The sequence below is a fragment of the Hypomesus transpacificus genome, chromosome 14 (assembly GCF_021917145.1).
Source record: "Hypomesus transpacificus isolate Combined female chromosome 14, fHypTra1, whole genome shotgun sequence".
Taxonomy (NCBI): Eukaryota; Metazoa; Chordata; class Actinopteri; order Osmeriformes; family Osmeridae; genus Hypomesus; species Hypomesus transpacificus.
In genome coordinates, this window is record NC_061073.1 from 9729212 (window position 1) to 9751776 (window position 22565).

The 22565-nt window shown below is 47.0% G+C and overlaps 2 protein-coding genes across 2 annotated transcripts; one reads left to right on the plus strand and one right to left on the minus strand.

Moving 5' to 3' along the window:
- The first annotated feature begins 470 nt into the window (after nt 1–470).
- coro2bb (coronin, actin binding protein, 2Bb) lies at nt 471–15607 on the plus strand. Its single transcript, XM_047034838.1, has 12 exons — nt 471–604; nt 8035–8235; nt 9751–9867; nt 10184–10333; nt 10665–10829; nt 10958–11074; nt 11209–11313; nt 11704–11800; nt 12053–12165; nt 12853–12943; nt 13472–13611; nt 13940–15607. Exons 2-12 carry the CDS (start codon nt 8035–8037, stop codon nt 14063–14065), a joined length of 1422 nt encoding a protein of 473 aa, XP_046890794.1. The 5' UTR covers nt 471–604; the 3' UTR covers nt 14066–15607.
- Nucleotides 15608–16713: 1106 nt separating this feature from the next.
- Nucleotides 16714–22230, minus strand: LOC124476915 (acidic leucine-rich nuclear phosphoprotein 32 family member D-like). Its single transcript, XM_047034360.1, has 7 exons — nt 21121–22230; nt 18765–18914; nt 18556–18678; nt 18265–18463; nt 17731–17849; nt 17489–17513; nt 16714–17396 (listed from the first exon to the last, which is right to left on the minus strand). The coding sequence occupies exons 1-7, from the start codon at nt 21172–21174 to the stop codon at nt 17308–17310; spliced, it is 759 nt and encodes a 252-aa protein (XP_046890316.1). The 5' UTR covers nt 21175–22230; the 3' UTR covers nt 16714–17307.
- Nucleotides 22231–22565: the final 335 nt, after the last annotated feature.

Sequence of the window (22565 nt, forward strand, 5' to 3'; positions counted from 1 at the left end):
CCAGTAAGAACCAGTGAGAACCTGATCGTGAGTCCAACATTGCGTCTGAGAGCTACACTCCACTATACTCGCACTACAAAGTTCAACTTTCACATCCTGCCTCTAACTGCCTCTAACTGCCTCTGACACTACAACTTGACGTGTGCTCTCCTCTCCTCCATCATTTCTCCTGCTCCAACTGCCTTCACCATCCCAGTTCCTCTCATCTTTACCTCTCTTCTGCATATGATCTCCCTGTGCCAGACAGCACTGCTGTAGTGAGGCCAGAGGAGAGAGGAGAATATGGAGGGATGAGGCCTGAGAGAGGAGATTAGGATGGAGGGATGAAGCAGTGAAAGAGGAGGAGCTCTGCTTCTCTGTAGAGGCAGCATCTACTGCTGCAGCTGTGGTGATTGGCTGCTCAACCACAGTGAGCGACAGAGCAACAGCACACTCCCTCCCACTCTCTCTCTCCCTCCCTTTCTCTCTCCATCTCTCTGTGTCTGTACAGTGGGGAGATAGCAGCTTCTGCTGGAGAGAGAGGAGCACCTGTCCTACTGGGGTGTGACAGACCCACGGCCGGGGGGAGAGACAGCCACACGTCCACGCTGCATGACTGACGAAGGTAAGCCCTCGGGGGGGTGGGGGGGGGGGGGGGGGGGTGAAGGGGGGGGGGGGTCTGCCAGGACTACCACCCCTCCAGACAACATGGGTGTTTCACTGTTCCAGATCTGTTCTAAAGGAAGTGAGGACTGGGGCTTGGAGAGTTGGGTCAAGCAGGATGACTCTATGAGAAGCAGCTGGCATTACGCTGATATGTGGATTAGAGAGATGAAGTTTCTGAGCGTTCTCAGAGCTCTGTGTGGTTTCAAGAGGCTGGGGTGTGTACTGTACGTGAAGTCTGATTTGGTTGACTTAGTTGAATCATCTTGAAGGGTTAGGGTTAGGGTTAGTTGAAGGATTTTTTCCTAATTGCTTTTTAGATGTGTCAGTCGCATGGTTGTTGCCGTAGAAACAGAGACTGATTAAACTTCTGGGGGCGAGTGAGTGAGACTAAGTTTACCTGGTGGAACAGGAGCAGGTTAGGATTTGTTTAAATTGAGGAGCTGAGGGAAAGCTTGTCTGTGTTCATAAACACTGTGTGTTCGTCCAGCAGAGGCTCTTAGAGTCAGCAAACTGTCGACAACAGCTGACAGACAACGTAGGATTTATCTGTAGGATATTAGCACAGTGACAATCTGCTGAGTACAATGGCAGATTAATACAGTAATCCCATTCCCTTACACACACATCAGCATGCATACAGAAGCTGCACTGAGGTTACAGTAACTTCCATGCAACTACACTGCAAAACCCACACTAGCAACTACACTGTAAAACCCACACTAGCAACTACACTGTAAAGCCCACACTAGCAACTACACTGTAAAACCCACACTAGCAACTACACTGCAAAACCACACTAGCAACTACACTGCAAAACCCACACTAGCAACTACACTGCAAAACCCACACTAGCAACTACACTGCAAAACCCACACTAGCAACTACACTGCAAAACCCACACTAGCAACTACACTGCAAAACCCACACTAACAACTACACTGTAAAACCCTCACTAGCAACTACACTGCAAAACCCACACTAGCAACTACACTGTAAAACCCACACTAGCAACTACACTGTAAAACCCACACTAGCAACTACACTGTAAAACCCACACTAGCAACTACACTGCAAAACCACACTAGCAGCTACACTGCAAAACCCACACTAGCAACTACACTGCAAAACCCACACTAGCAACTACACTGCAAAACCCACACTAGCAACTACACTGCCAAACCCACACTAGCAACTACACTGTAAAAACCCTCACTAGCAACTACACTGCAAAACCCACACTAGCAACTACACTGCAAAACCCACACTAGCAACTACACTGCCAAACCCACACTAGCAACTACACTGCAAAACCCACACTAGCAACTACACTGCAAAACCCACACTAGCAACTACACTGCAAAACCCACACTAGCAACTACACTGCCAAACCCACACTAGCAACTACACTGCAAAACCCACACTAGCAACTACACTGCAAAACCCACACTAGCAACTACACTGCAAAACCCACACTAACAACTACACTGCCAAACCCACACTAGCAACTACACTGCCAAACCCACACTAGCAACTACACTGCCAAACCCACACTAACAACTACACTGCAAAAACCACACTAGCAACTACACTGCAAAACCCACACTAGCAACTACACTGTAAAACCCATACTAGCTACTACACTGCCAAACCCACACAAGCAATTACACTGCCAAACCCACACTAGCAACTACACTGCCAAACCCACACTAGCAACTACACTGCAAAACCCACACTAGCAACTACACTGCAAAACCCACACTAACAACTACACTGCAAAACCCACACTAGCAACTACACTCCAAAACCCACACTAACAACTACACTGCAAAACCCACACTAGCAACTACACTGCCAAACCCACACTAGCAACTACACTGCCAAACCCACACTAACAACTACACTGCCAAACCCACACTAGCAACTACACTGCAAAACCCACACTAGCAACTACACTGTAAAACCCATACTAGCAACTACACTGCCAAACCCACACTAGCAACTACACTGCCAAACCCACACTAACAACTATACTGCTAAACCCACACTAACAACTATACTGCTAAACCCACACTAACAACTACACTGCCAAACCCACACTAACAACTACACTGCAAAACCCACACTAGCAGCTACACTGCCAAACCCACACTAGCAACTACACTGCAAAACCCACACTAGAAACAATGTAGTTGGAACGGCCATGAAGTTTGTTTCGGTGAAGCAGTGAAGTTATTACGACAGTAAAACTTGGTATGGGGGAGGTAGGGTGAGGCTTTCCAGTGGTAAGTGGATGTTAACATTGATATTGTTTTGAGAACACAACCTTCAACTTCACAACATCCCCTCAAACCCCTCCGCCACACTGGGCCTACTGGCACTTTTGTAACAACCTTTACATAACTTTATACTATTTCATGATAACAATTCTGATTAACAATGTTTTGCTATGTAGTCACAGTGTTGTCAGTGGCCAACCTTAAAACGTGACTACCTTTGTATCATACTATAGCTAACAAATTGTCCTTTTTTGGGTTATTTTACTTGTGCAGCTGCAGCAGCAGCCCACCATACTAACTGGTGTGGAGAAGTCTGAATTCATAATGAAAGAGACTAAAATAGACACAAACAGATGAAGGAGAGAGAGGGTGAGAGAGGGAATGACTGAGAGGGAGAGGGGAGGAAGAGAGAGGGAGGGAGGGAGGGAGGGAGAGGGAGGGAGAGAGAAAGAGAGACAGAGAGTGAGGTAGGAGGGATAGAGGGAGAAAGAAGGAGAGAGAAGGAAATGTGAGAAGTGATGGGGAGGCAGTGGGCTGCCTGGGTCTGGGGGGGGGGGGGGGGGGGGGGGTCAGTGTCACCCTGACCAGCGGTCTCAGCCAGAAACAGAGACAGCTCTGTCTGAGGCTGCTGGGCCTGTCCTCTGAAAACACACAGTCCTGCTGACTGTGACCATCTACAGACACCGTCCTGCTGACTGTCACCATCTACAGACACAGTCCTGCTGTCTGTGACCATCTACAGACACAGTCCTGCTGTCTGTGACCATCTACAGACACAATCCTGCTGTCTGTGACCATCTACAGACACAGTCCTGCTGACTGTGACCATCTACAGACACAGTCCTGCTGACTGTGACCATCTACAGACAGAGAACCGTCCGGTTCAGAATATTCTGCTGCAGGAACCTTCAGCTGCAGGAACATGAAGCACTCAAAGATGACCTCTGAGTAAATCTCTGGAGAGCAAGCAAGGTAACAAACACACAACATCCGCCCCAGCGATGATCACTCTTACGAAAGGAAACTGCTAAAGGGAACACGGGAACTGTATCGGAGCAATCTCTGATCATGATCGAGGAGTAAAGACAGTAATGTAGGATGTTGGGATGTGAAATCTACAACGTTGGAAACTGGTCCTGCAGCTGGGGGGGGTGGGGGGGGGGAGGAAGCACATGGGGTCGGACAGACTTTTGTCCGCCGAGAAAATAAATACACAACAATGGAATGACATCAACCAGGAAAAACACAGAGGCCACCAACCTGTACCGGAATAGCCCACATATCCAGTCAGCCTCACGGGGGAAGACGGGGGAGAGTGGGGAGGCCAGGGAAAAGGAAGGTTGTGTTGGGGATGAGAAAGAAATTCTCTTGAAGACTGTCTAAACAGACCCTATGTTGTTATATAGGATGTGCCTGGGAGTTTTCAAAGATATATTCTTTTGCCATTTTCCATGCTTTATTGGACTGTTTTAAGTGAAGTGTGACAGAAATAGCAAGGAGAGAGAGAGAGAGCGAGAGAGAGAGCGAGAGAGAGAGAGAGAGAGAGAGAGAGAGAGAGAGAGAGAGAGAGAGAGAGAGAGAGAGAGAGAGAGAGACATAGAGAGAGAGACATAGAGAGAGAGACATAGAGAGAGAGACATAGAGAGAGAGAGAGAGAGAGAGAGAGAGAGAGAGAGAGAGAGAGACAGAGAGGAGAAGAAGAAATGCAGCAAATTCTGGTTGATGGAGATTTGCTTGGTGTAAATGACATGTAGTGTGTTTAGCTGTCACTTCATGATCCATGGAGGCATTCATTATCACTGCTTTACAATGGTCTGGGCTGCTTGTTTCAGCCTGAAACAAAGACAAAGGTTTTTTCTCTCACTAAAACACAAAGGCAGTGTTCAGCTTCATAGATATACTCCTTATTCGTTGTTTCATTTCATGGCACAGACATCTGACTGCTAGCATGACTTCCTGTTGGAGCAGCGTGTTGCTGTGTTCAGCTTCAGTGAGGGCCCACGGGGTTTGTGGTTCATCCATGCTACAAATATGTCTTTGTTCCCAAACAGCAACTTTTCCCCGTTTGACCAATCACCATTTCTCCTTCACTAAACGATGATGATGGACCAACATCCGTCCACTCTTTCTCACTAAAGTCATTCGATCCCCCTTTTCCCCTCATCAGCACCATCCTCCTCAGCTCCAAGCACGGCGCTGGGACCCAGTCTGCGTGTGTTTGTGAGTGTGTGTTCTATTGATGAGACCAGGCAAAATCTCATAGAGATCAAAATAATCTCTCTGCTATAAATATATAAGCTTCTTAAGCCTGCTGTCCTGCAGGACCCAGTGGGCTGGCAGGCTGAACAGGGTCAGGTCCAGCTGCTGACGTGCAGGCTGTTCTGCAGCTTTCAGCCCATCAGGGGGACACAGATAATGCAGCTTCACAGTCAAGAGAGATCTACTCCGCAGTCACCGCTGGGCTCGGACCAAAACTTCTCTGGACGTCAGCGTTAATTGCTTAACACCAGTGGCCATTCAAGGTGGCGTAGACTACTTTACAGTAGACTACTTTACAGTAGGGTTAGGGTTAGGGTTAGGGTTAGTACTTTACAGTAGACTAATGACATGGATATTTTACTGATTTAAACAACCGATGCTGAAGTTTGAGTAGAAAATACGCTGCAATTCTGTATTCAATTTTGCGTTAAAGGGACAGGAGGCTTTTTGGTGACTGAAATCTGGTGATATAACTTTTCTTATAAAAACGACTTGTCGTGATCAGGTTTGACTCCAGAAGTTCAGTAAAAAAGGATATCTGAGTGTTTACGTGCATCAGACCAAACTGAGTTGACTCAGTTGACTCTGCTGTACTGATCTGCCTCTGGCTGTTTCAGCTCAGCCGAACGCTACAACGCTATAGTAACAAATCCTTCTGTTATAGCGACTCCTTTCCCTAATTGTCTGAAAGTGATTTCCTCCAAGGAAATCCTCGCTACAGTATCTATGGCAACGCCCATTAGTGCCGTCTGAGTCAACATCTCTCACAACCAGAAACAGAATTTACAGAGAACAATAGGCAGCAGGAGAAACACGAAACTCAAGTGTGAACAAGCTTTGACGTGTCTAATTGCTACCTAGAGACATGAACCACATGAGCAGAGAGCAAAGTGGACTGTTTACTGAGATGATATGCAGACAAACCTAACCCATTAACCTGTTTAAACGTTAAATGGCCTATGAAAACAACAAGTTACAACAGTAGCCCATAGCCTACAGTAGTGTGTTTTGGTTCTTCAGTGTGACTGAAGGGCCTCTAAAACGTTAGACGTGGGGGAGGAGACGGATTCTTCTCCGTAAAGAGAGAGGAAGAGCAGTCTCTTATGGAAGCTATTTTGGACCAATGAAAAAATAATATCATCAGGAAGGGGAAATTGTGTTTGCTTGGGGTCACAAGAGTGACAGGAAATCTATACACCCCTTGCAGTTTGTTCATTATTTTGGTCTGTTTTAATGTGAGGTCTACAACGGTGTCAAGTTAAAGTCACAACGTTGGTAACGCGTCGCCAGTTGACTATCTGTCAGAGGTTTTCTCTTTGGTCAATTTTAGGTGGATATAAGGCCTATAGCCAATATGAAGAATACATCTCTCTTCTTTCTATAGGGAAAGAAATATGACGATATACCACTCACGCTACAAAACCCTGAAGTGGAAAATAACCAAGGACTAGCTCTGGAAAAAAATAGGTCAAAGTCCTGATGCCATGACGTGAAATGCGTCACATTATTTGAGGGGTTTAAGGCAGCAAACAGCCAGCTGTTCCTCCCAGCAGAACGTATCTACTGGAGAATGTGTAACCCTGTGGTTCCTGGGTCTGTCTGCAGTCTGAAAGTAGGACAAAGGACAAAGGTCAGAAGAAAGAATCAGCAGCTATTGTCTTCAACCTTTTAACTACTCCACCCCCTCACCCTCCCACCCTCCGCCTATCTTGTTCACCACACCCAGACCCCATCTTGTTTACCACACCCAGACGTTTAAACGACAAACTAAACAGGAGGGAGACTCAGCTGGCCTGGGGGCTAATTGATGTTGAGAAGGCAAGCATTACTTCCCAGCAGGATGCTGCCAGCCTTGAATAAGCTGCCTGTCTCTCTGCTCTCACCAGACAGCCCTGTCTCTCTGCCTGTCTCTCTGCCCTCCCCAGATAGCCCTGTCTCTCTGCCTGTCTCTCTGCCCTCTCCAGATAGCCCTGTCTCTCTGCCTGTCTCTCTGCTCTCCCCAGACAGCCCTGTCTCTCTGCCTGTCTCTCTGCTCTCCCCAGACAGCCCTGTCTCTCTGCCTGTCTCTCTGCTCTCCCCAGATAGCCCTGTCTCTCTGCCTGTCTCTCTGTCCTCTCCAGATAGCCCTGTCTCTCTGCCTGTCTCTCTGCTCTCCCCAGACAGCCCTGTCTCTCTGCCTGTCTCTCTGCTCTCCCCAGACAGCCCTGTCTCTCTGCCTGTCTCTCTGCCCTCCCCAGATAGCCCTGTCTCTCTGCCTGTCTCTCTGCCCTCTCCAGATAGCCCTGTCTCTCTGCCTGTCTCTCTGCTCTCACCAGACAGCCCTGTCTCTCTGCCTGTCTCTCTGCTCTCCCCAGACAGCCCTGTCTCTCTGCCTGTCTCTCTGCTCTCCCCAGACAGCCCTGTCTCTCTGCCTGTCTCTCTGCTCTCCCCAGACAGCCCTGTTTCTCTGCCTGTCTCTCTGCTCTCCCCAGACAGTCCTGTCTCTCTGCCTGTCTCTCTGCTCTCCCCAGACAGTCCTGTCTCTCTGCCTCCTCGTTACACCAGCGTCCGCATGTCTCACATCAGAGAGGCACAGAAACACAAAAGCCAGCTGGCCTTTCAGGTCACCTCCCATTCAGTCACAGGTCAGTGGCAGCCTAGGACGATGGCTGGGGGTCTGGCCTGCTCCACCCCTCTGTCAGTGAATACTCCATCACTAGTGCCACTGTCACGGGTGTGTGTGTGTTCAGATTGGGCTGTGGGCTGGGGTTCAGTTTAGATGTGGGTTTGAGAGTCAGGAAGTGTTGTTCCTCCTTACCTCCTCACCTCCAGCACTCCACTTGCTCCCTCAACTAAACATGTGTCCTCCCCACAGATGTCATGGCGTCCAACGTACAGGAGCTCAAAGTTTAGGAACGTATACGGCAAAGCTGCCAGCCGGGAGCAGTGCTTCGATGGCATAACCATCACCAAGAACGTTCATGACAACCACTTCTGTGCCGTCAACCCCAAGTTCCTCGCCGTCGTCACAGAATGTGCAGGAGGAGGGTCCTTTCTGGTCTTCCCCATTCACAAGGTACGGTACAATCTGTGGTTCTGTTCACAAGGTACGGGACGTCCTCCACTTCTGTCTACAACGTACAGCACTGTCTCCAGGTCTGTTTGTAAGGTACAGCACTGTCTCCAGGTCTGTCTATAACGTACAGCACTGTCTCCAGGTCTGTCTATAAGGTACAGCACTGTCTCCAGTTCTGTCTATAAGATACAGCACTGTCTCCAGGTCTGTCTATAAGGTACAGTACTGTCTCCAGGTCTGTCTATAAGGTACAGCACTGTCTCCAGGTCTGTCTATAACGTACAGCACTGTCTCCAGGTCTGTCTATAAGGTACAGCACTGTCTCCAGGTCTGTCTATAAGGTACAGCACTGTCTCCAGGTCTGTCTATAAGGTACAGCACTGTCTCCAGGTCTGTCTATAAGGTACAGTACTGTCTCCAGGTCTGTCTATAAGGTACAGCACTGTCTCCAGGTCTGTCTATAAGGTACAGTACTGTCTCCAGGTCTGTCTATAAGGTACAGCACTGTCTCCAGGTCTGTCTATAAGGTACAGCACTGTCTCCAGGTCTGTCTATAAGGTACAGCACTGTCTCCAGGTCTGTCTATAAGGTACAGCACTGTCTCCACTTCTGTAAGGCTGTGCAATTCATAAATGTCTGAGTCAATAGTAGCAGTGTTGAATCTTTACATTTCACTCGATATTACCCCAAGGCTACTCTACCAACTTCACTAGTTATTCATGTCTTTGTTTCTCAACCAACAACACAAACACAGATTTTGCCCAATAGTTGATACTGCACACAACATGTATCAAATCATTGGTCTGCTTTCCCCCAATCTGGATTTTACAATTCACATAAAAGCAGATATTATTTTTCGTAGTGACGTGCAAATAGTGCCAGGAGAAAGTAAAGCATAGATCAAGGATCAGAAGTGTGTAGTTCTAACCGTCAATATCAAGTATTTCACTGGACATTTCTGTTTTTCTGCACCCCCCCCCCCCCCGGTGAACGTCAAGGCTACGCAGGGCTGGCATGAACCCATCTCAGTCAGACATGTGACCTTGACTTACAATTCTCTCTTTCTCCTGGCTCTGGTATCAGACACAAACAAAGGAAGGCTGACAACGCCATCCACAATGGGTACTGTCTGACAGCGATAGCACAACTGTTGCTTGAAACCTTGAGGCATTACTGAATCAAGATGACATCCACATTGAAAATCCTGTTCAGTTTGGTGATATTGATAATCATTCTTTCACGCTGTAATGTATTCATGTTGTAAAACCAAACAAAAAACGAAGCAAAAGTAAAACCAGTTTTTTGAGCCTTAGTTTAAAAGTTGTTGAGGCAGGCTGGGTCAAGAAGACTCGTCTCGACTTGTCTCGTGTGTGACAGCACAGTAGCGCCCCTCAGGGGACACAAGGGGACATGCAGGACTGGAGCCAGCATGGTTTCCTCCGTGTTACACACCACACCGTTCTGTCCACAGTTTCACCAACAACCTTTCTGTCACCTCTGTGTCTGTCCCCCCAGGCCGGCCGCATCGACCCCCACCACCCCAAGGTGTGTGGCCACCAGGGCAGCGTGCTGGACATCAAGTGGAACCCCTTCATCGACAACATCATAGCGTCCTGCTCCGAGGACTGCTCTGTGAGTCACACCCTCCCCGGGACACGCTCCACAGCCCAACACCGACGTGTGAGGTGGCAGACTAAGCCCATCTCTGAATGGGTGTTTCAGAAGAGGGCCACTGGTAACTGGGATACATGTAGAATGTGATAATAGAACACCTATATGATAATGATTGATAATACCTCACCTCGTGCCTACGACTGCAGGACTACCCAGGGGTTATTAGGCAACACACCCTGTCGTGGTTTAGTGCTTTATTTTGTTCTGTGTCAGTGCGTTGAACTGAGATGTGAGTGTGTGTGTGTGCGTTGTTGACGTTGTGTGTGTGTGTCAGGTGCGGGTCTGGGAGATCCCAGAGGGGGGTCTGAGGAAGAACCTGTCCCAGGCTGTGTTGGAGCTGTACGGACACAGCAGAAGGGTTGGACTCATCGAGTGGCACCCCACCTGCAGCGGCCTGCTGTTCAGCTCCGGCTACGACTTCAAGGTACACATCCACTCTGGGGAGTGGAAGGATGGTTTACAAATGTGGACAAACAGCTTTTTTACCATAGCTGAGGATGTGGTCATTAAATAGGCCGTTCTTAACAAAAAGTAGGTGGGGGTGGAGGGGCAGATTTGAAGTTTTCAACAAGTGGATTGGACATGTCCTGCCCATGTATAATGAAACCTACGCCCCTTGTTCAACCGCTAGTTCGCGGTTTTTTCCATCACAGAATCATCAGAGCTCCTAGTGACCAAGCCCGGAGAGACCTGTTTCCTGTGGTAGTTTGGTTGAGCTCGGTGAACCCTAACCCTGGTGTGATGTCTTTTGACAGATCCTGCTGTGGAACCTGGAGGTGGGTGCGGCAGTGAAGATGCTGGACAGCCACTCAGACGTGGTGCTGTGCATGTCCTTCAACACGGACGGCAGCCTGCTGGCCACCAGCTGTAAGGACAAACATCTGCGCATCATCGAGCCTCGCTCAGGGAAGGTGCTGCAGGTGGGACTCAGCGTCCTGGACAAACACACACACACACACAGACTCAGTCAGATGTGCATGTGTAAGATGTACGGTGTAATGTCGTGTCAGTGAGGAGTGTGTGGTGTTTGTGTGGTGTTTGTGGACAGGAAGCAGACTGTAAGAGCCACAGAGTGAACAGAGTGGTGTTTCTGGGCAACATGAAGCGTCTGGTGACGACAGGTGTCTCACGATGGAACACGAGACAAGTGGCACTCTGGGATCAGGTGAGCCCAAACGTGTGTGTTGAGTTGTGTGTATATGTGAGGGTTTGTTGGTGCATGTGTGTTCTGTGGGAGTATTGTGTGTGTGTGTGTGTTGGCCGAGTGTACAGTTGACAGGGCTTGTGTTGTCTCCACAGGAGGACTTGTCCGTGCCCATCGTAGAGGAGGAGATCGACGGGCTCTCTGGGCTGCTCTTCCCCTTCTACGACGCTGACACACACATGTTGTACCTGGCAGGCAAGGTAGAGAGACAGAGAGAGAGGAAGAGAGAGACAGAGAGAGAGAGAGAGAGAGAGAGAGAGAGAGAGAGAGAGAGAGGAGGAGACAGAGAGAGAGAGAGAGAGAGAGAGAGAGAGAGAGAGAGAGAGAGAGAGAGAGAGAGAGAGAGAGAGAGAGAGAGAGAGGAAGAGAGAGACAGAGAGAGAGAGAGAGAGAGAGAGAGAGAGAGAGAGAGAGAGAGAGAGAGAGAGAGAAAGAGAGAGAGAGAGAGACAGAGAGAGAGAGAGAGAGAGAGAGAGAGAGAGAGAGAGAGAGAGAGAGAGAGAGAGAGAGAGAGAGAGAGAGATGTTACCAACATTTACATTTCCAGTGTGCTCTGTAATCCCAGGTGTGTTAATGCGTCTTGTTCACAGGGAGACGGCAACATCCGCTACTACGAAGTGAGCACTGAGAAGCCCTACCTACAGTATCTCATGGAGTTCAGGTCCCCTACTCCACAGAAGGGACTGGGTACGTCTAGCAATGCCCAGTCTTCATTGCTGTGGCAGTACATTCAGAACATCTGAAGCCTTACGGTAGCGGCCAGGGTTCTAATCTGGCCTTGGCCACATGTCTTTCCCTCTCTCATTCTGCCTTTACTGTCAAACTTTACTTAAAAACTGATAAAAAAAACATGAAAAAGGCTCCAAAAGTATGGAAATGAAGATCAGTAAAATGGTGATGATGTGTTATCTTGAAGTCTTTTCCTGGTGTCCTGCGCAGGTGTGATGCCCAAGCATGGTCTGGACGTAGCGGCCTGCGAGGTGTTCCGCTTCTACAAGCTGGTGACTCTCAGAGGCTTCGTGGAGCCAGTCTCCATGATAGTCCCACGAAGAGTGAGTACGGGAGGAGAGGAGGAGAGGAGGAAGGGAGAGGAGGGGAGACGAGGAGAGGAGGGGAAGGGGAGGAAAGGAGGAGGGGAGAGGAGGAGAGGAGAGGAGGAAGGGAGAGGAGGAGAGGAGGGGAGGAGAGGAGGAGGGGAGAGGAGGAGAGGAGGAAGGGAGATGAGGAGAGGAGGAGGGGAGGGGAAGGGGAAGAGAGATAGTTATTGACAGAAGTTGTTGCACTGGCACGCAAAAAGCAGAAACTTGATTCAAATCTCACAAACAATATCCCCTCAAAAGCCACCAGGAGTAACTCGACACTAATTGCTCAGGCAAAGTAATTCCACAGGATATCAGACTCTACCCTCTCTCAGGCACTATTAGCAACAGCAGTAGCTGATAATGCTACACTATCTCAGAGAGTTGGACTGTAATCCCCCACACCATATGGGCAGCCTGGCCTTCCTCCCTCCCTGCCTCCCTCCCTTCCCCCTCCCTGCCTCCCTCCCTCCCTCCCTGCCTCCCTCCCTCCCTGCCTCCCTCCCAGCCTCCCTCCCTGCATCCCTCCCTCCCTCCCTCCCTGCCTCCCTCCCTGCCTGCCGGCCTCCCTGCCGGCCTGCCTGCCCGTGACCCTCCTGTCGCTGTGTCTCAGAGCAGCACAGCGAGCCAGCAGTTGCGAGTGTTGTTGTGTGTTTGCAGTCGGAGACATTCCAGGAGGATCTGTATCCCATGACGGCCAGCACAGAGCCGGCACTCACCGCAGAGGAGTGGCTGAGCGGCACCGACAGAGGTGAGGAGCTCTTTGGCTGCATCCTGTCCGGGTGCCCTTCACATGCCCTGGACAGGGACACAGACATAGACCTGCTCTACTGGGTACAAACATCACATTCACTGTCATTCCAGTTACACTGTTACCCTCAGTCATACAGTTACACTATCTGTAACTACGGATCTTTTGTGTGTGCGAACGTGTGTGTGCTCGCATCAGAATCAGAAAGGCTTTTATTCGCCATCAAAGTTTGCACAGAAATGTTGCATACATTAAACATACAGGAATCCTAAAACTTAAATATGTGGTCTAACTATACTAAAGGTACAAGTCTATTTAATACTAATAAAAAATATAAAATAAGATATAAAGTAGCCAAATAATTTACTATACAAAAATATAAATAGTAAAAAGAAAACCAAACAGAGCGCACCAACCGACCGAGGCAACCATCTTGGACAAGGATGTTAACGCATGTTAATCCAAGTGTATGTGCGTCCATCCGTGTGTGTGCATGCATGCTAATACGTGTGTGTGGGGTACTTCCAGAGCCCGTGCTGATGTCCCTGAAGGCAGGCTACAGGAGGCCAGGCCAGGGGACCTTCAAGGCCCCGGTGAAGGACAGGAGGAGCGGCTCAGGAAACAGCCTGGATCTGCTGGACATGGTGCCGCCCAAAACAGAGAACGAGGTACACATGCTAGAAGGGTTTTCTCTCTTATTCACAGTACTGTGAAACAGCAGCAGGGCGTGTGTGTGCTGTGTGTGTGTGCATGTGTGTGTGTGCTGTGTGTGTGTGCTGTGTGTGTGTGCTGTGTGTGTACTGTGTGTGCGTGCATGTGTGTGTGTGCATGTGTGTGTGTGGGCATGTGCATGTGTGTGTGTGCATGTGTGTGTGTGTGTGTGTGTGTGTGTGCATGTGTGTGTGTGCATGTGTGTGTGTGGGCATGTGCATGTGTGTGTGTGCATGTGTGTGTGTGTGCTGTGTCCAGGACTTACTTGTCCACGTTGTCCTCCAGCTCCTGCGCATGTTCTTCAGACAGCAGGATGAGATCAAGAGGCTGAGAGAGGAGCTGCTGCAGAGAGATGTCACCATCCAGCTGCTAGAGCTGCAGCTCAACAACCTGAGGAACAACAGCTCCTGACCTCTGACCTCTGACATGTGACCGCCCCCGTCCCCCCTCTGATCTTCTACCCTCTCAGGAAGAGACACTGGCTCCCCCCCCCCTCCCGCACCGAGCTGTGAATACTGCCAAACATCCCCCCCTGATGCCCTACCCCAACACACCGCCCTGACCAGCCCTCAGGGTCCTCATATAGATCTAGTGGAGTGTAAGTGTGTGAAGGGTTAGGCTGAGGGGACCTGAGGACAGGGGGAAGTTAGGGCCACCTTGGGTGATCCTCATTTACGAGTTCCAAAAACATGCGTTCCCTGTTAGTACATCCAGGATCTGCCCAGATAGCCAAAGCACCCATGTAGGATGTGGAGCTGGGAGGAGAATCCACTGTGAAAGGCTAGCTAGGCAATGGGCCCTCTGGCTAGGAAGGAAGACCGTTTGATGCAATAACTGGTAACCTAAACTGAAGTACCGTACTTGTGTGTCATCTTGAAGACAACTTATTGAGTAACATAGCAGGTCGGCTGCAGGAGTGATGAAGATGCTCTGCTCCAGCAGTGATCTGGGAACGAGAGGTGATGTGATGAAGATGCTCTGCTCCAGCAGTGATCTGGGAACGAGAGGTGATGTGATGAAGATGCTCTGCTCCAGCAGTGATCTGTGAACGAGAGGTGATGTGATGAAGATGCTCTGCTCCAGCAGTGATCTGGGAACGAGAGGTGATGGGATGAAGATGCTCTGCTCCAGCAGTGATCTGTGAACGAGAGGTGATGTGATGAAGATGCTCTGCTCCAGCAGTGGTCTGTGAACGAGAGGTGATGTGATGAAGATGCTCTGCTCCAGCAGTGATCTGGGAACGAGAGGTGATGTGATGAAGATGCTCTGCTCCAGCAGTGATCTGGGAACGAGAGGTGATGTGATGAAGATGCTCTGCTCCAGCAGTGATCTGTGAATGAGAGGTGATGTGATGAAGATGCTCTGCTCCAGCAGTGATCTGTGAACGAGAGGTGATACGATTTGAAAACCAAGCCACCGTCTGCCTGGTACTGTTCTTTCCGTACATGCAGTTGGTTTTCATGATTGTTAAATGATCCTCACATCAATACTGAATATTGTCAAATGAAAGGCATCAACTTACCAAGCCATATCAGTGACAGCTTGGCTGGTCATGTGAAGTGGCTTTCCGAGGTTAAAGGGACCATTCTGAGAATGTTTCCTGAAGTCTGAATAAAATCTATCACAGATGCTAAGGATACCTGGGGCCACTTCTGTGTGTTTAAACATGTTAATAAAAGTGACAATACAGTTTAGAAAACTCTAAAGCATTCAAGGTCAGAGAAGGTAAAACATTGAATCCTGGAAAAGACGGTATCAAGAGTATCTTATCATTTGAAAAGAATGATGTTTGTTATGTTGAAGAGGGTGCTTTGTACGTGAAGTTTGGAGGAAGTGTGAACGTTGGCTTTAGTAAGACAATAAACAAGTGCTAATATGATATGAACTTGTGTTATCATGCTACTTATTGGAGCATGAATCTGCATATCCCTGCAGCTGTCCCATTTACTAATTAAATTAACTGACACCTAAAATGTACCATCAGTGTTCTGTCTTCAACAGCTGCTATGATTTCCATGTGTGCTTAACGGTACATCACAGATAAGCTTGCCAAGATGACAACATTTACGTTTTTAAATATTGTAACATTAGACTGGAGGTTCAAACTCTTCAGGTGTGGGACCACTTCTGAACGAGTCAGGAGGTTCTGCTGAAGCCAGGGACAAACACTGCCTCCACACTCCCTCGGACAAACACAGCCTCCACACTGCCTCGGACAAACACAGCCTCCACCAAACACTGCCTCCACACTGCCTCGGACAAACACAGCCTCCACACTGCCTCCGACAAACACAGCCGCCACCAAACACTGTCTCCAAACTGCCTCGGATAAACACTGCCTCGGACAAACACAGCCTCCACACTGCCTCGGACAAACACAGCCTCCACACTGCCAGGGACAAACACAGCCTCCACACTGCCAGGGACAAACACAGCCTCCACACTGCCTCCACACTGCTTCCCATCCTCCTGAGGGAGGGTTTTGGAATAACAAGAATAATTCAGGGTCAGAAACCACACCTCTTTATGATCTTCTGCCACTAGGTGGAGCTCCATGTCACACCACTGTATCAGACATGGTGTAATAGCGCCTCACTTGCAGTAATTACATTGGTTAAAAGGGGTGATGGTGTATGTGTAACAGATGGCAGCTGTTCTCATTTCTAAACATGGTTAAGATTTAGACCTTTACTTAGTATGAAGTAATACCCAACCATCTCGCCATTTGCCAGGAAAGTCATTTAACAACTAAATTACAAATAAAAATAAGAACATTAAATTTTTGGGGGAACAGAAAAAGAACACATTATCAACTGCAGAGAACTAAATGTTTGGCATTGAGTAAAAACAAGGAAAATATAATGTCAGAATATGGCAAGGGGCAGTGGAACAAATCTTAACATTTCAAGAGACCACAGGTTGCACCAGTCAGGAAATCTAAGTTTGCATGAGTGCTTTGGTACAAAGATCTGCAGATCTTCCTGCAGTCTTGGTGAGAACCTTTCCACGACACAGCTGAAACACTGAAAACATACACAAAGGAATAGAATTACACTGTCTTTCATTTTACAATATTTAATTTATTGATTACAACAGGGAAATATAAGAAATGTCCACCATTATCAAACTAGCATAGAAAAGGTTTTGGTCACTATTTACAAAAATCCACAGACTTTTCAAGAAAAGGTAAGAATGAATCTGGTGATGATGGAGGACATTCATTATAAATCGACATGAGGGGAATTCAGTATATGAGGAATCTCAGCCTCCCTGACAAGACATGGTGCTACCGACTTCATGAACAAAGGATAGAGAACACAGGCAGGTATGTAGGGCATTCAGTCCAAGGCGTGGGTACATGGGTCCATCTTGAGGAAACAGACACTGCTGACAGGATGTGCGAGCACACACAGAGACACATCTTGAACATGGGAATCCACTTCTGGTTACACAAATGCCAGTGCAGTCTTTCTAGTGGCTCGATAACAGAGGGAAGAAATTAAATTCCAATAACATAAAAATAATATTGTAATTCCCAACTAAATCCATGGTTAACATTTCCCACTCCCACCCAATATAATAGCTTAAAAACCAACAGGGAGACATATGCTTAAAACAATACGAGGGGGTATGGTGAGGGTAAGACAGCGTCTCTAGTCGTCATCATCATCATCATCATCGTCGTCATCATCTTCTCCTTCGTCATCTGCTGGTCGTTTCCTTTTCTGGCCCCGATCCTCACCTGTGCAGAACAGTCGTGTCGGGTTAGTGTGAGAAAAACGTCTCAACTTGAAATGTGTATTTATGTGATCATTCAGCACGTTTCCTACTCACCATCATCTTCCAACTCCTCCTCCTCCTGGAGCAAGAAATCAAACATTAAACAGGTTTTATCATGTAATAACATGTAAACTCAGTTTAAAATGAAATTATATACAGTTTTTTTTATTAAAATGTCAAGTCTAAGAAACACAGCTAAATGTGTAGTAGTTGTGACACTGCTAGCCTGATAAACTGGGGGACATCAGGCGGTGCCCCAACATGTTAAATGCAAGTCTAGATGGCGACAGTCTCACCTCCCCACTCAAGTCATCCTCGTCTCCTCCTTCCTCATCCTCTTCCTCCTCTACCTCCTCATCATCTTCATCCTCATCTCCTGGGGCAGCATCTTCATCATAGTCTTCCTCCTCTACCCCTTTACAGGAATAAGAGAAGACTTAAACACAATGGATAGGTGAGGGAGCCCAAACCAAACAACCACATGGCTCTTCTGCCCCCACAGCCTAACTTCTGCCCCCACAGCCTAGCTTCTGCCCCCACACCCTAGCTTCTGCCCCCACAGCCTAGCTTCTGCCCCCACAGCCTAGCTTCCGCCCCCACAGCCTAGCTTCTGGCCCCACAGCATCCCACAAGCAGCTACAGCAGCTGCTCCTTTCATCAAAAGGTATGGAAACAGGGTTTCAGCAAACATTTACCATAAGAACATACATAAGAACACACATAAGAATATTAAAAACAGGAAAAAGGTAACCCCCCACACAAGGGGAAATGAAGGGTCCCTCCTTCTGCTGACTGATCAACCCCATCTCGTACGCAACAACAGAACATACCGTCCTCGTCGTCATCGTCCTCGTCGTCCAGGCCAGTGTAGCCCTCTGCGTCAGAGTCGGGGGCCTCCTTGTCGTCCTTGTCGTACCCGTCCAGGTAGGTCAACTGGGGCAGCAGCGTGAACACGCTGTCTCGGTACTCCCCCAGGTTAGTCACCTCACAGTTGAACAAGTCTAAACTCTTCAGGTTTTCTAGTTTTTTCTGTGAAGGGAGAGACGAGAGAGACAGGTGAGAGAGACTGCTCAGTGCTAGATCCCAGGGTCTCTCCAGCAGGTGGACAAGGCTCCACTCACCAGAGGTTCTATGGTGCTGAGGTCTTTGATTTTGTTTCCACTGAGGTTCAGGTGTGTGAGGTTTGGACATCTCTCCGCCAAGACTTCCAGACCGCCTGAGATTCTGTTATCACTGAGCTCAAGCTGAGGGAGCCATGATGAGCATGTTTATTAAGTGCCAGTTAAAAGGATTGTAAAAGTGTTTTGTATGTCACAACAAGTAAACTTACCTTTTTTAATTTCTTTAGTTTGGGCAAGTTTGCAACTGATGTTAAGCCCACATTGATTGTACTTAAGAATTCCAATTCTTCAAATTCATCTGTGAGGCCCTCAATTTTTCCTTCATTTGAGCGGCAGTTATCAAGAACAAGTTCTTTCACCTGGAAAACAGGGGGAATTTGATAAAATAAATAGCCTAACATGCAAATTGTAAAGCTCTTTGAATGGGGTTAGATTCCATAAAGGCAACCTCTATCCACTAGCTGGCTAAAGCTGGCTTGTAACTGATTGCAGAATGTAGTTATGTGTATGTGTAAGAATGTTATGTATTTTAGAAAAACGTTAGTATACAGTAATGTTGATTTCATAGTTTGAACTAGGCCTTATCATACATGTTCGTTTTATTGTAAATGGACAGCTATCCACAACACCGCATGATCTCGTGTCTTAAATAGAATGCAGCAAGCTTATCGAAATTTGTAACAAATGTCTTGACCTCATGAACGATATGCTGGACAAAATGGCCGTCCGCGTTTATATTGTGGAATTTGCATCTAAAGGATCATTTGGAAACACGTATAAGCAGAATTGCGTGATTGTCGGTGATAAAATCGTGTGCGAGTGGGGGTGGAGAAGAACTGCGAGGTTGGCGCTTACTTCAGTTGGAGGAGGGGGCGTAATCCCCACAAACACCGTTAGTCTATACACTCGACGTTTGTGTTGAACAACATACATATATGTATGTTCACATTAAACACAAGGTCAACGATTGACCATGCTTTCAACTATGTAAATGCAGATTTCTATTCGGGCTAATTGCTTAAGATATATTTAACCGCTGCAAAACCTTTTCATTATTTGTCATTGTTGTTAGCAAGAGCTAACACGAGTTGTCGACAATGGCCAGGCAGGCAGGCTAACTGCTAAAATGGCGACGGAATGCTAGTCTTGCAAGCTAACTTAGCAGCAGGTATCGAAATTAATACGAAAGCATTTTGTTGAAAGGATTGACCCAGACGGAATGTTTTCGATGTATAAAAAGTCACGCAAAACGTTGTCTTATCCTGAGAGCTTTGGTCTATAATAACCTAGCACTTGGCACAGCTTCTTGTTTTTAGTTGATATGAGTGGATGTCGGTGTTGTGCTCTACTACGATAATAGCCCAGTCGTGTGACAGGGTCCGACGACTTATTGGCTTTCAGATATGCATTTCTGCACAACACTGTTTACTGCGCCGTTACGTTAGTTGTCTGTTTGGGGCCCGTCTTTTAGCGTACAATATTTGTGCGATTGTCTTTCGACTTCGCACATCTCGAAACAAGATGTTTTCGCAAACAGGACTGATGCTGACTGGATGTTTTTTTTTTTGGCTCTCCATTAAAGCCAAGCGTAGCCGTTTCGGAGATACCAAAACCGGCGCACCTGGTACCGGCGACATTTCAAATCGCTTAGTTCACGTAAAACGTAAAATAACTCCTGAGAAATCTGTTGGTAGCCTACCATTCATTTCCGTGAACGGGGTAGTATAGCCTACGTATTACAGGCTGCTAGCCACCGAGTGTTGTTGACTATGCGGAGCGGCCTCTGTGCGCTACGCGGTCCGTTTCCCTTGAGCGTAAATTAAGTTTATCAAGCCCCAGACCTACAAGGGTCAGTTTTCTGTTAGACACATCATCGTAAATAACTTAAAAATTGTTACGAAGAATAGAATACAATTTGTATGAACTACAAAGACTAAATGAAAAAAAAACACTTTACAAACTACTTAAAACAACCTCTTCCGTAGGGTAGCCTATGACTTTTGCCTAATAACAAAAAATCCATGTGCATAACAGTTGAACTGCAGATAATAACGTTAGAATGTGAATGGTCACCAACAAAAAGTAGCACGGAGACCGTTTAAACAATTCTGATATGAACAACCGTAATTTCACTAGCAAGATGGACTACACCATATAAAAACGCACACGAGTCAGCCCATTGTGTTGCATATTTGACCCGATTCCCGAATTGAATAATGAAATTTCTTGTGTGAGCCTACAGTTTGTTAAAAGGGCGCGATCATGATTTTACTTAACAGTCTACCCGATGTTTACGGACAAGTTTAACTCCCATCACAATCGCCCTGGCATTGTGATGAGTTCTGCACACTGACTTTGCAAGCTTTTCACAAGTTGCTTTTCTAAAAACCTTGCATGGCTCGCCGACACGATCGTTTAATTAGAAGTTCAAAGAGTCAAATTCAGTCTATAGGCGCCCAAATGTTGTTAAATTGAACGCAAGAGAGCCTCAAACCTTACATGCACTAACGTTACTTACAGCTTATAATTTGGAAATAAATAATAAATATTTGAGGATGTTCTTACGTCTGAAGGTGTTCGATTCCGCAGCTCTAGATGAATTCTTTTTTTCATGTCCATTTTAAGCCTAACAAGCTATTCCAATTCATAAACCCAAGAACAGTTGAACATGTAAAGCTCTATCCACACAGCTACCGCCTTGGCCACTATTCACTCAAACTTGATAAGTAAGGGGCGGGATTAGGAATTTATTGTCGTCACTATAAACCAATCAATACATTCATAGCAGATATACCAACGTTTTCGGACGCCCATCCTTCATTCTGAGCCAATCACAGAACAAGGCGGGGTTTAGTGGTCGTATGGTTGGAGAAATGCAATAGCTACTAGGCTATTGAATACTGCCCTTTTAAGTTATTTCACAGCCAAGACACAAATGTAACGCTCTTCATACTTGTATTAAAACATGTAATGTGAAATGTGTAGGCTACACAGGTTCAAACAATTTCTCATTGGAAAATGAGAATGGACAACAAAAAGCGTTCTAGTGATCTGTAAAATTATGCCCAGGGCAAATACTACACGATAGCGTCTCTTCACCTTTTTAATTTAACCATAGATACTCGTTTTTTATGTCAATATTTTACCTGCAAACTTTTATGGTGAATGTTTCAAATGTTAGGCTACAACATTACAATTTAAGACCACCAAGCCTTGAGACGTTATGATATAGCCTACGCTAGGATATATATTTTGTTGTGTAGCCTATTATCACACATTCGGGAGTGATAACTACAATTTAAGCTATTTAAAGGGTGGGTAAAGATGATAACCAAGAACAACCAAGTTTTCTACATATCCACTTCACTTTCAGTAAACTAGATGAAGAACCGACGTCACCGCCAAGATCAACAACATATTTGGGCATTGCGACAAATTCACCTCCCATGAAAAGAGATTGACAAGAGCCTCCACAAACAACAAGCCGGATTTTCCATATCCTTCCCCTTTCAGTTTAGGAACCTACCAATGAAAACACTACAACGACTACCGACTTCCTTTCCCCATTGAATCTACTGCATTCCAACGAGGCCAAAGAAAAATGTCATCTGACCTTTCCAATCGCCATTTTGTCAGCAGAACACACGATGTCTTGAAATAAAGATAAAACAAAAATTATAGCTTGAAATGTGAAGTAAATTAATCCACATTACCCATCATTCTGGCCATTGACGTGTTGCGCTGCCGCTTTTAGAGGCACGGACACTGAACAGCAACTGCGTGGCATTTTCGTGTCAAAGCCGACTTGGTATGCTGGCTTGAAAACCCACCGAATTTCAAGAAAGTGCTCGTTTGAATATCATAAAATGTATGGAATATTATCAATACGTAAGAGCCATATAGCAGCGAAATACCGTCTTCGGCTGCCGTTGTGAACAGTTTCCACCCCGCGTCTGCAGGTTTTATTGAGAGCCATTGAACGGTCTCCTAGCGCAGGGAGCACCACTTTC